Source organism: Apostichopus japonicus, chromosome 21 (assembly GCF_037975245.1).
Source record: "Apostichopus japonicus isolate 1M-3 chromosome 21, ASM3797524v1, whole genome shotgun sequence".
NCBI lineage: Eukaryota > Metazoa > Echinodermata > Holothuroidea > Aspidochirotida > Stichopodidae > Apostichopus > Apostichopus japonicus.
Genome location: NC_092581.1, coordinates 5,148,929 through 5,163,081, shown reverse-complemented (window position 1 = coordinate 5,163,081; position 14,153 = coordinate 5,148,929). Strand labels below are relative to the sequence as shown.

Sequence of the window (14,153 nt, the reverse complement as noted above, 5' to 3'; positions counted from 1 at the left end):
GTCCGTGTGTGTGTCATAACAATGGAAGCAACCCTCAGTATTTTGGAGAAACATTTATTTTTCATATCAAAATTAGGTGCCCAAAAATCACCCGTTGGAACTTTCCCTTGGTTGGAGGTATATCCCTTTACAACTCTCTTTATAAGCACCTTCTACGTACACATTGCGAGGTCATTCAGGGGGGTGGGGATGGGGGAGGGGTTGGGGTGTTTTGAACATTTAAATTTGTCCTGGTAGGCACAAACAGTTGAATGACTACATAGCATATGTTACAAGTTTATATTTTATTGACTGTATCTTTCATCTTATACTGATATATATATATACACATTTTAGTACAGAAATACTTCATTAGCATTCGCTGGGCAAAATATCACAAAATCGCACATGGCCTATAATAGTTTCCCTTCCTTAGCAATGAAATAATACATAATCCATCATATACCCACACATTCTTCTGTACACACACACAGACTTTTTTTCACACATCTGCATGTCCTGTGTTCATCATTCACTATTTTGTTTATTCATTCATTCATTCATTCATTCATTCATCATTCATTCATTCACACACTCACTCATATTTATTTCATTCATATTCACTCTTTCATTAAGTCATCCAATTTTTCCCACTTATTTTGTATCCATCCATTTTCAATTGCTTTATTCATTCATACTTCGTTCGTTCATTCATTCATTTAGCATTCATTCATTCATTCTTGCTTTCACTCATATTTCCATTCTTTCACTCACTCACTCATATTTCTTTCATTCATTCACTCTTTCACTTATTTATCCAATTATTTTCCTTTTTTTTATCCATCCATTTTTAATTGCTTTATTCATTCATACTTCGTTCATTCATTCATTCTTTCTTTCACTCATATTTCCATTCATTCACTCTTGCTTCATTTATCCATGCATTCACTCTTTTATTCATTCATCCACTCTTTCTTTCATATATCTTTCATCCATTCTTTCATTGCTTTATTCATTCATACTTCGTTCATTCATTCATTTAGCATTCATTCATTCTCTTCCATTCATATTTCAATTCATTCACTCTTGCTTCATTTATCCATGCATTCCACTCTTTTATTCATTCATCTCACTTTTTCTTTCATATATCTTTCATCCATTCTTTCATTGCTTTATTCATTCATACTTCTTTAATTCATTTAGCATTCATTCATTCTTTCTTTCACTCATATTTCAATTCATTCACTCTTGCTTCATTTATCCATGCATTCCACTCTTTCATTCATTCATCTCACTTTTTCTTTCATATATCGTTCATCCATTCTTTCGTTGCTTTATTCATTCATACTTTGTTCATTCATGCATTCACTTAACTGATTCATTTAATTCTTCCCAACAGCAACACAAGACCAATGTATATCACAGAAATACTTTATATGAGTTTTCGAGAAGGAAGTACAAATGCTGTTTCCCCACAATCATTAACATGAAACAACAGTCAACTTTTGTGGAACTGTATCGCAAACGTATCACCCATTAAAGGCCCTACACAGATATCTTCCACCACTGTACCTGGGGGCTGCGCAGACACATGCAGACCAATGCATGGTGTGTAAAAGCTCTTCATTCAATTCAGAACTGTGCTTGATTTAGTTAGTGTCAGCTGCATCACAGGTAAAAATCTCCATGTGTATAGCGACACGGTGTCATTACCACAACGTCATGGCAAACTCGTTCCTTTCACTCCAATATTTGAAGGATTCAGCACTTTTAAATCTCTTAATCTTCAAGTTGCTATGGACGGCAGAAATTTCCCGTAATTGTACCAGAAGACACCCGACCGATTAGCTTCCTGTAAGAGATGTAATTGTTATAATAATGGAAATATGAGTGCATGACTATTTGTACAAGGATATATATATATATATGACAAGATCACATATCAAAGCTACATAACCTGTGGTTTCCTCTAACCTATCCATATTGGTTTGCCTTAATTTCATGGTCATTTTGCTGTTAAATGCATATTGCATTTACTTCCTTGTGAAACTATTTTTGGCTCTATTTTTCAATAAATTTCATATTATATAAAAATATTATCTATAAATTTTGTATGTCAACCATAGTGAATCTTCTTTTTGCTGTTAAATGCATATTGCATTTATTTCCTTGTGAAACTATTTTTGGCTCTATTTTTCAATCAATTTCATATTCTATATAAAAATAATATATATAATTTTCATATGTAAACCATAGTGAATCTTCAGGAATGAGATCTGGGGCATCTGGGGGAGGGGGCAGAGGAGGGGAAGGGGGTCTGAGTCTTCTTAGGGTTGTCTTCGGCTCACTAATCAATCAAGGTCATAATTTGGGGGTTGGGGTTACCCTTGAGAGTTGGGGTTGTCTTGGAGTTTTCAAAGGGTTTTTGTTGGGCTCTCTAATTAATTAAGGTCGTTATTTAGGTGTTGGAGTTCTCTTTGAGGTTTGGGGCTGTCTTTCAGGGTTACCATCTTCTTTTGTTTTTCCGTGTTTTTTTTGTCAGTAAATTTAAAGTATGGTACTTTTTTTATTACAAGCCCAAAGTTGGGGGGAGGGGGAGGGGGGAGGGGGGTGTAGATGAAGGGGTTTTTGTTCTCTTCCTTGCATTCTTAAGTTATGTTTTCATGTTTTTTGTCATTGCTATATTTTCCAGCTTAAAGATCTGCTATCTTTGCTCCAATTATACCACGATGTAGCTAGGAAAGTTTTGTGATTACGTGATCGACCTGCCACGTTCGTCAATGGACCTCTGGCTGTACAATTAGCCTGCATGGTTTCTTAACACCATTAGCCTCTTTGTGTAAAAACTGTGTGGAAATATGTTCATATCTACAGTTTAGTTAATCATACAGAGTTCACACAAATACCCAGGCTCATACAAGAACAAATATGTGGCAGGAGTTGCAGACTAATTGGTACGAAGAGGTCATTTTACGACCAGGGCAGGTCGATTACGTAATCTCAAGAAACGTTTCCATGATAGCGTGCTATAGTTGGGGTCTATACAGCAGACCTTCAACATTTTCTGTGCCAGAGACTACTTCAGTTTACATAATGTAAAAACATTTCCAGTTTGTAAGCTCAGCCTTGTGTAGTCAGTCTTTTCCATATTTGTTGTTGTATTATTAACTATTGTAATTGTACCACAAAAACCTTGAGGTGGACAATTGCTAATTAATCCCATCTGTAATCATAATAATTAGGTTCATTGTACTGTGAGTAGACTTTTTTACACATTTAGCAAATCACATCACCTGAGGGTCAAAGGTAAAGTCTGTCCCTTGTAGACAGTGAAAAAGATATAACAAGGTGTTTAGAGGACTCAACCAGAATTCCGGTTCAGCGGTACATGACCAGTCCTTTCCTTTATTTTATTAATTACATTAATTACTCACTTCTACGTGGATTGGATCATAATTTCATATATGCTGATGAAACACTGTCCTTGTTTTTAGTTGCAAAGCTTTATTTAACAGTTTTACAGTTTTAGAGCTCTGAATTCATAAACAAGCAGCAGTATTAAAATATAAATGCCAAGAATGAATCATAACTCAGGGAATAATTAATCCTGTATCGAATCACAAAATGCTCCCCAAAACCGGAATCGCAAAGACATGAAGCAGTGTTTTAACACAGCAACCATAGTAGTTTACATGAGACAGAATTAGAGCCTTCAACACTGCCACGCAAAATTTGAATATTAAATTATTCCTTGGTAATTTAATAGATGTTAGTAAAAAAAACCTAGTGTCCAGGTTTTCTCACTTAAAAAGCCTAATTAATCTAACAATTTAAAAGGAGTGAAGACTCGCGCACAAGGAAACGTCTGATGCCGGTAATCTGACCTAGTTTCGAATGAGGTGTAAAAGAAGTGTTAGACACCACCATCGATCCCAGAAAATACACACACAGCTTGCTACGGTCGGTAATTAGACACTAGTGTACAGTCAATACATACAGCTACGGTCAATACCCACAACACAGTGTACATAGCAGCGATGGACATCGGCTGATCTCAGGTCCAGATAAAAGATAACAAAGTATCACGTTTCATTACTGTCTGCATTTTGTAGCGACAAGAAGAAAACTTCACTTGCAAGTAAAGGAATGTTAACTTTTTTTCAGAGTGCGGCCCGTGGTTTGGGGCGAGTCTTCAGTGCCTTTAAGAGTTTCGCTCTCAACTCAATTACAAGTTATCGTATCACCGTGTGACCAGAGAGCATATATACCGTAACATCTCTTTGTGTCAGTATGATTGTACAAATTGTTAGAGCAAACATCTCACGATCGATGATTCCCAACATGTCCACATTATAGTTGGCAACAGAATGAAACAAATGTTGGGCTTCAAAAAAATTTAGAAAAGGTCGTCCCAAACTTACCATGACGTTATTCTTTTCTATGACAGCATCCAAGGTCAGAGGAAACGGTCCAATTCTGCCAATTTCTTGGAGATGATTCGACTCCTCCTCGTACTGCTCTTGGCTGGTATCATTTGCTCTTTCATCAACTATCTCTGAAGAATCGTCTGTTTTTGTAACTGGCGTGAGCGAGCGATGGCTTTCCGATGGTCGTGACGACTGTTCGATATCCTGCACATCTATAGCGAGTTGTTTTTCTTTGTCAAATCTATATATCTGTTTGAAGCAAGCAAAGAGAACCATGATACAAAAGCATATATGACCTAAACAATTGAAATATCAAGAAACAGATTACTGCAATATTTAATATTTCATAATTAACTCAAGCATTTGGGTTCACCATAAGAAAATAAATTTAAAAAAAATTTGTTTTAAATAATTAAATGAAAGCATATACTGACCACAATTGAACTGTTGAAATATCATGAAACAGATTACTGGCAATTTTTAATATTTTGTAATTAACTCAAGCAGGTGGGTTAATCCGAGAAAAAAAAGAATTATTAAAATGAAAGCATATACTGACCACAGTTGGACAGTTGAAATATCATGGAACGGATAACTGGCAATATTTAATATTTCATAATTAACTCAAGCAGGTGGGTTAATCCGAGAAAAAAAGAATTATTAAAATGAAAGCATATACTGACCACAGTTGGACAGTTGAAATATCATGAAACAGATAACTGGCAATATTTAATATTTCGTCATTAAATCAAGCAGTTGGGTTTACCATAAAAAAAAACTAAATAAAAAATAATAATTAAATGAAAGCATATACTGACCACAGTTGAACAGTTGAAATATCATGAAATGGATTACTGGCAATATTTAACATTTCATAGTTAACTTAAGTAGGTGAGATTATCAAAGAAAAAAGACACAAAAAGAACTATTAAATGAAATCATATATACTGACCACATCAGACAAACTTGGATCCTTGAAAATGGATGACAGTTCTTCATTCTGATCCAGCATCCTGACCAAAGGAGTGATGTAAATACAAAAGTACAAATACTGCAGTATTAATGTAGTATTAACAATAATAAATAGTATTAATGGCATATGTAGTCGTGTTTGAATGGAAGAATTTATTTCTGGGGGGGAGGGGGGAGAGAAGGAGATTATAGTTATATGTTAACCATCATTAGTTTTGGATTCTTTATGTCTCTTTTAACTAACAGCATTTCTTAAAGCTTTTAGGATTGAGGGAGGGGGAGGTGGTGGGGGTAAGGTAGCATTAATGCTCAACACTACCAACCACCCTACTGAGCAAGTTTCACTTATTGTTGGTAAAATTTTAAGATCTTGCCAGTAACTTCAAGCCATATTAAAACATTGCTTCAAATAACTTGTTTGACTCTCAGGAGCGGAACCAGCTTAAAACCTTAACCTGTGGTCTAGCTACCGATATAGTTCTTGGGATGGGGACCAGCTGTTACTGTATGAATGAGTGATGTGGTGTTATTATAGCTATCGGCAGATCTCTCACTTCCATCCCTCCTAACCAGATATCTTGAACACGCTATAGATGGAATTTATTACATCAGTGCCCCCATCGAATCGAGAAGATCTCACCTCTGAGTCGCGGCTAAATGCGTCAACGACATCTCGTACATTTTGTTGAGCCGTTTGCTGGCCCGACGTCGGAGGTTAGCCCGCTGTTTGAAATCATTTCGTAATTTAGACACCTCTGGGTCTTCTTTAGGTGGCTCCAGATTAAGTGTAAAGGCAGAAAGTTTGGGAAACTCAACCTAAAGAGGGTGAAAACAGTCAATTAATCAATCAATTAATCAAAACAAGGAATTTACATACTTGCTACTATCGAAAAGTGAGAGTAACGTTCACTGTCAAAAAAGCATTCCTGAGAAACAGATTAAGTTCAAGTCTCTTTTTAAAAGTGATGTAGGTGGGATGTTATATTCCAAAGTTCGCAACTGCAACACAGAACGATCAAGTGAATGGCCATGTGAAACAATTCAGCTTCTAAACGGATCATGTGTCCTGATAGAATTTCCATCATTTGCTCAAGCAAGTGTAAAAGAAGACTACAATGATTCTGAAAGTAAGAACAATTTGTGAATCAGTTTTTCCAATATTGATAATATGAGCTTTAAGAAGGTTGAACTAGTATCCACACAGCACATAAATACTTGTCATTAAACTCTGTTGGCAGGAACAAAAACCGACTTTAATAGCTTAGACCAAAATTTTATAAAAAAGAGTTCCTGGTAATATCATAAACTTGGGAGTTTAATTATCATAACTTCGACAATGTTCAACCTATGAATCTGTGTTGTTTAATACCCTTTTCAGTAAAACAGCAATATATTGGGCTTTGATCACCAGAAATTTATTTGCAATATTAAATAATTATGTAATAACAAAAATGTCAGAGATGAAGATCAAGGTTTAGCCCACCTCACCCATGATAAGCCCACCGCACCCCAGATAAGCCCACCTCCCCCAGATAGGCCCACCTCCCTTACATAAGCCATCTTCCCTACCCCACCCCAGATAAGACAATCACCCCTACATCACCCCAGATAAGCTCACCTCCCTCCCAGATAAAACCCCACCTCACCCCAGATAAGCTCACCTCCCCTACCTCATCCCAGATAAGCCCACCTCACCCCAGATAAGTCTACCACCCACCTCACCCCAGATAAACCAGCTCCCCTACCTCACCCCAGATAAGCCAACCTCACCCCAGATAAGCCCAGCTCCCCCACCTCATCCTAGATAAGCCAACCTTATACAAAATATGCCCACCTCCCCTTCCCCACTCCAGATAGCGCACCTCTTCTACCTCATCCCAGATAAGCCCACCTTCCCTACCCCAATCCATATAAGAAAAGCTGCCTCCTTGCATATTTGTACTGTGAGACATGACATTTTATTTGATCATGTATGATCTCACCTTAATACTGTTAAACATACTTGTAGTGAATCTGTACTCAAAACTTGTATTCCAGTGTAGTTACCTTTACTTGTACTCACCTATATTGATGTTTACTCGTACTTGGAGTACATTTGGACACGTAGTACAGATACTAGTGGAAGATTAAGTACTCTTGCTCACACTTAGAGCCTTGTACTCATTATTAAACTGAGGTGAATTCTGCTTGTACTCACCCATATTGATTTGTACTCGTATTTGAAGTGATTTTGGACATCTAGAATAGATACTTACTTATCAGTGATAAAGTACTCATACTCATGTTTAACGCTGAGTACTCGTTCTCACACTGAGGTCAACCCTGCTTGTACTCCTCCTCATACTATTGTACGCTCACCACAAGTCTCCTGTTAAATAGCGAGTATGCAAGTCCACATTAACCAACTGCAGGACTGGAGATAATTAATTCTCACCTGTTTAAACTTTTGCTCAAATTCTATCACTTTTGGATGTTTCCTACGCCCTCCAGCTGCTAATGACATTTTCTGCGGAGAAACAAAAGAAGTACTTGTAAATAATTTTAAGAAATTATAACGCGGATTCCATCCATCAAAATCACAAACAAGTTCACAGTTAATCTGTGAAATCGTTAATTGCCTCTCATTGGTTATTATTGAGTAAAGGACATTCATAATGAGTCTTAGTTTTGACCAGTTGGAATCATTTTTTGGACAATACTGGTACATTGTGTAAAATTGCTGACTAAAACCAGCAATTCCTGACCCCCCTCCCCCACCAAAAAAAAAACCCTCTCTTAAAGGAGCTGGATGTCTTGTCTTGCAACCCAACTCCTGAATGTTCTACTTTTTCACAAACCATTCAGTCATGTTAAAAAAGACAATTAAACATGTCACTGTGGAAAACTACATTTAGAATGGCCATGCAATGATTGAAATTTAATCATCGGTGACCATAATACTATGAACTTTTGAGCATATTTTGGGCCAACATCGATGACTGTTCAGCTAGAACAGCAGAAAGAAAAAAAAAAATTGTGATCAGAAGAGAATCAGCATATTCAATCAGATAACAATGATCACACCTACCCCCTCCCCTCCCCTCCCCACCCTCCCAACTCCCACCCTCCCAACCCCAACCCCAACCCTTCCCAACCCTCCATTCTCTCCGATTTTCGTCATTTGATCTTGCATGTACACTTACCCTTCTTTCTTCTGTGTTGGAACTGCGCTGCCTTAAAGTAGAGACTTTACCACTAGAAGATGCTCTCAGAGCTGGTTCCGTGTCCTCTCTTATTAATCCCAGGGAGGCCGTCCCTGCCTCTCTTTCATCATCTTCCTCTTCCAAGTCTTGTTGGTAAGTAAGAGATGACACCTTAGAGGTGTATGGGACTGAGCAAGAAAAAATCCAGTTCAAAACAGTTTGTCAAAATTGTCTTGGAGGATCAATAGGTGGGAGGAGAGGGGGTGGGGGTGGGTAATGTTGCAGCAGCAAACGAACAGTTATATCTTTCACAGCAGCTGCCCCAATGGTTTGGAACAGTCTTCCAGGAAATATCCATTCTTTAACTAATCTTAATAATTTTAAAAAGGATTTGAAAACACATATTTTTAAATGTTTAATATGAACACTTTATACTTGTAATGTAATGTAAATGTTTGCTCATTATGTTTTAATTATTCCTTTATATTCTGTGTATTGCTATTTTTAGTTACCTGGTGCAATTTTTTGTATCGTTTGATATTTTTTGGGTATTTCTTTTCTGTACAGCGCTTTGAGATTTTATTGGAAAGCGCTTTATAAATAGCACATATTATTTTTATTATTATTACTTGAGATTCTGCATAAATTTTCTGAATAGGGGAGGAAGGGGGAGGGGGGGTCATATGCATGAATATGGAAATGGGAAGTAACATCATTAAAGAACCCTTACCAGGCACCTGAGATTCAGCATCAACTAACGTGCCATCTGCATCAATCAACAGAGAGTCATTTTCAGGGTTAGTGATGCAATTCCAAAATTTCTCACTATCTTCAATTGTTTTCAACTTGCCCTCATTCCAGAGTTTTCTTTCAAGAGCAGAAATCTAAAACAGAAAGAATTTTTTTTAAAAGTCACAAATAAAATAAATATAGAAAGTCTACATACTACACAAATATAGTAAGCTTTGAATGTTGTAGTAAAATTGCAGTAGATTTTGCCAGTTGTTTATGTTGCATTATTTATATGAACTTGTACAGTATTTAAATCCTTGTGAAAGCTCATCCAGGTTATCTGAGAAATTTGTACCCCTGCCACATTGTACAACATCAAGAGGATGGAGCTTCAGTGGTAGACAGGGGGTAGGAGCCGGGGGGGCACTGGGGGAACGTGCCCCCACTTTTTCCAAAAAAGCAAATGTGCCCTACTGGCAAATAAAATGTACCCCTTTGATGAAGAAATGTCTTTTGGATATCTTAAGTCTTTGTTATTTTAATATTTTATTTTAATTATTTGTTTTTAGTCTGAACATACTAAGGATTTAACCGAAGTTTCTAAAGACTTTTGTTCAAGGAATAAACGCAGGAGGAATTTTTTTGGAAAGTTCTAAATAATGGATGGACAGAAGTACAGATGTAGGTTGATAGAGTCACATGCACCATACTAGTATTGATAGCACACTAACACATCATATATATTTAAGTGATATGGCCGGTGTGTATCGGTTTATGAAATAACGAGTGGTGGTTGTGGAATGAGAAAGTGCCCCTCTGATGTTGTGCCCCCTCCCCCCACTTTTTGGAAGCTTCCTACCCCCCTGGTGGTAGACATTCCCATCTGTAGGTCAATGTCTAACGGTGGCACCCATAAAACAGAGTATATATGGACACATTTTCAAATGATATTAGCAGAATAAAAATCAAAGATTACACTGGCAGTAATACAATCAGTTTTATTACACAGAACATGAAGTAGAACACTTTTTACTTACCCTGTACATTCTGGCTTTTGGCAGAGTATCTAGAAAGGAGTTATCTTGTCGAAGAGACGATCTCGGCTTTCTCTTCTTCAGATGACGAGCTTCCTCCCTCTAGAAAATAAGAAAATAAAAAGGGTAACATAGTAACTTCAAGTAGCACATAAGAAAGAAAACAACAACATCATAAACATATAATATGGTAGTACACAACCATACAAGTGTACCCTACATCCATCAACCTTATCCCCACTCCCTAAATAATAAATAATAATAATATAAGAATTTGTAAAGCGCTTTTATCCAGTTAAAAAAAAAACTGCTCAGAAGCGCTGCAGGAGCAAAGTACCCAAAATGGACACAACAGTTATCAAACAAATGGATACGCATTCATGAATAAGAACGTCTTGAGTTCTTTCTGGAGAGTTGACACATGCTGGATTGTTTTCAGATATAAGGGGAGACTGTTCCACAGCTGTGGAGCTGATCTAGCAATGCAACCTTCCCCATAGGTGGAAGTGTGAACAGTATAAAAAGCATAACTTTTATAAATTTCAACTCAACAAAAAAGGTCTTAACCTCTCTAATCTTTTGTAGTTCAATCTGTTTCACCAGTTCCTCGGTCTGTCTTTGTATATCCTTCCTCTGCCTCTCTATCTTCTCCATCAGCCCTTCCACGTACTCCTCGTACTGGAAACTGCTCAACCTTCTCGAATCGTCCGGGTAGTCCACCGAACTCATATGTCTCTAGAAATTGGAAGAATTGTTTATATTAACAGTAATTTAACAGTAATTAACAGTAATTTAAAGGGAGTGAAGACTCGCGAACAAAGAAACGTCGGATGCCGGTAATCTGACCTAGTTTCGAATGAGGTGTAACAGAAGTGTTAGCAACACCATCGATCCCAGAAAATACACACACACAGCTTGCTATTGTCGATTATTAGACACTAGTGTACAGTCAATACATGCAGCAATGTCAATACCCACAACACGGTGTACATGGCAGCGATGGACATCTCAGGTCCAGATAAAAAGATAACAAGGTATCACTTTACTGTCTGCATTTTGTAGCAACAAGAAGAAAACTTCACTTGCAAGAAACGGAAAGTTTACTTTTTCAGAGGGCGGCACACGGTTTGGTGCGAGTCTTCAATGCCTTTAATTGAATGAACAAAATTTGCCTTCTACTATATACTTTTGACATATCTAATCTATAACTCTCTATATCATAAACAAAGAACAGTTGGTTCAATGGTTGAGTGAAAAGCAACTTCCTTGAAGAACGGAGAGTAAGAAAAATCATCTTCAGGAAGAAACATAAATAAGATACAACTGAGTAAAATGTAAACAAATAAATAAAAGCAATAAGAAAAGGAATCACAAGCAAGAAAGATGACAAACAATGTTTGGATAATCTTGAAGGCGTGCTCAGTTTGTCAGAGGGATTACAAACAAACTTTCTGAAAATATAGCCCTTTACAAAAGTATTCAGATAAATGTATTACATTTTTCTTTCTAGGTCAGGAAAATTGGTAACACTCTATCAGAACATTTGATTATTAACTTAACATTTTCACAAAATATGAGTTTGCAGTTCATATCTCAGTATTAATAAAATAGAATTACGTAGAGTCAAAGGTAAATTCTTACCAACATTAATGTCTTAAGTGAATGATGTGGATTCTCACCGCCATTTGTTCTGAGCCACTGTTGGAATAAAAATTCATGAAAATAGAAGAAAACAGTATTATAAGAAAGGGAGATTATCATACTACTATATGATTTATTTTGATTCATGTACAAATTTCAAAAATTACAATTCATCTCATAAACAATAGGAATCTTAAGTAAGCGTCTCATTCCGCATAAAAATGACAGGATTTTGAAAAAAACACATTCTGTCCTTCGGTCTTTCATCTTTTATTTTATTCATGACAGAGTTTTGAGATATAATCTTTGGTTCAACAAACCTCTTCGAGTTCCGCTTGCCTCTTCGCTTCTCTGTTTCCATCATGAATGTTTAAGCCGGCAGATTTTGAAAGTCTTTGTTTCTTCTTCGTCTTCTTCTTCTTCTTCATCCTCTCTAAATTTGTATCTATTTTATTATGCTTCTATATTTTGGAGAGAATTGAAAATACAAGTGAATCATTTTGCAAAAGACAGAAATGAAAAATGATCGGTTTTAACTTCTTTAAACTGTTTCCATTTCATTTTCATTTCACTACAACAACCCATGAAAGGCAAAAGTTAAGAGGTAACTGACCTAAAATCATAGAAAGAAAGAAGGGAATGCACTTAGCAGCTCATTAAGTATCCTTCAATACATCAAAAGTATCTCATTCTGAATTGCCCTAGTTGTAGTATATGCTAAAGTAGAATGTCAAATCAGGTTGAAATTGCAATTTACTGACAACCATCAAAAAATTTCTCTCATCTGAGGCATCTAATTGTCTTATTTTAAGTTATATTATATTCCCAATGTTCTGTGAAAGATCTGTAGATTACAACCACCTGTTGTATTGGGAATACAACCACCTGTTCTTTGGGAGTCCTTTACTTTGTTAAGCCTATGTTGGCCTTTTAGAGGACTTCCCTCCACATTTATATATTTATTATCTGTGGAAAATCAAAATAAACGTAAACAAACAAACAATAAACCTGTAAAGCCATATAAACTACTGTAGCTAAAATGTAGTGGAAATACATGTCCTTTATAGGTGAAAATAAGTTTCATACCTCAGGCTCAAAAGTGACAGTTGTGGATTTGCTGTCAGTTGCAATGTCTGGTGCAAGTAAATATTTCTTTCTCATTGTATTGGCAGAATCTTGGGATGAAGGTTGCCATTGCTGTGCATTGTCTTCCATTATTGTCTTCACTGGACTTCTTTAACTGAGATAAACTGAATGGAAATAAATGTATTCCTTATTGCATGCTTTCTGATATTATTTTAATGTAAGGCTATTTGATGGAACATGAAGGAAGATGGCAACACCGTTCATCTTGACATGTTACTCATAACATTAATGATGTATTGCCTTTAAAATTAACTTACTATACCTTGTTATTTATAGCTTGATGGTTTAAACAGTGATAGCAATACATTTTGGAACCTTGCAGGCACTTTGCAGTTTGCACAATGCTTTGTGAAATACAACAACCTGTGGCCTTAAAAATACTAGACTAACTTTAGGCCTAGAGTACCTCAAACTCATGTCTGACTGTGACTCCCAGGTCAATAAATGATAGGCCTTGTGCTAAGTTGGACATTATTCATAAACGTTCTGTAGTTTTCTTGCTTACAACTTACAAGTATTTGTGGCCTAGGTTTAACGTTAGACATGCTACGACAAGTACGAGGCTAGTAATATAACAGTTTTTCTAGAACTGGGCTAGGCCTTACTGTATGTTACTGTGTGTACTGGTAGTGGTAGCCTATCGTTAAATAGGGCCGACATAAACTATTGACACAATGTAAAAAAACATTACAAAAGAAAGAGCATATGAAACGTTGGAACTAGAAACTTAATAAATACAAATAATTTGCAAGAAATCATACGTTTATGAACTAGCAGCGTTTCTGTAAAGTAATCGAGATTTTTGCAATACATGGAAAGGGTCACAGTTGTTTATTTTGAAGCTTAGCAACCTATTGGTTGAAGTTAGCAGACAGCTAAGCGGACTAGAGTGATTAACTTCGAATCGGTGTTCCTGTTTATAAGTTCTTGCAAGGAAAAAGAATGAAACCACACAAATCATCTGCAGATTCTCTTGAATTTCTTAAGCTAAGTACCTTTAAATGTTATTTGGGTTGTATGTTGGGATGTGAGAGCCGGTG

At 36.4% G+C, this 14,153-nt stretch overlaps 1 protein-coding gene across 1 annotated transcript; it reads right to left on the bottom strand.

The window, feature by feature from the left end:
- Nucleotides 1-265: 265 nt before the first annotated feature.
- On the bottom strand, nt 266-13,991 carry LOC139962971 (uncharacterized). The gene is made up of 13 exons (XM_071963396.1): nt 13,875-13,991; nt 13,054-13,217; nt 12,288-12,428; nt 11,968-12,024; nt 10,894-11,061; nt 10,330-10,428; nt 9,291-9,444; nt 8,561-8,748; nt 7,813-7,884; nt 6,019-6,194; nt 5,359-5,419; nt 4,401-4,655; nt 266-1,831 (listed from the first exon to the last, which is right to left on the bottom strand). Exons 2-13 carry the CDS (start codon nt 13,180-13,182, stop codon nt 1,766-1,768), a joined length of 1,566 nt encoding a protein of 521 aa, XP_071819497.1. The 5' UTR covers nt 13,183-13,217; nt 13,875-13,991; the 3' UTR covers nt 266-1,765.
- Between the last annotated feature and the right edge of the window lie 162 nt (nt 13,992-14,153).

Bases quoted from the DNA above. Each gene is read 5' to 3' on its own strand.
- LOC139962971 (XM_071963396.1), bottom strand. From the start codon at position 13,182: ATGGAAGACAATGCACAGCAATGGCAACCTTCATCCCAAGATTCTGCC. The intron at 10,429-10,893 runs GTTAAGACCTTT...CTTATTTTCTAG, and splicing joins AACTACAAAAGATTAGAGAG to AGGGAGGAAGCTCGTCATCT. The intron at 8,749-9,290 runs GTAAGGGTTCTT...TTTCTTGCTCAG, and splicing joins TGCTGAATCTCAGGTGCCTG to TCCCATACACCTCTAAGGTG.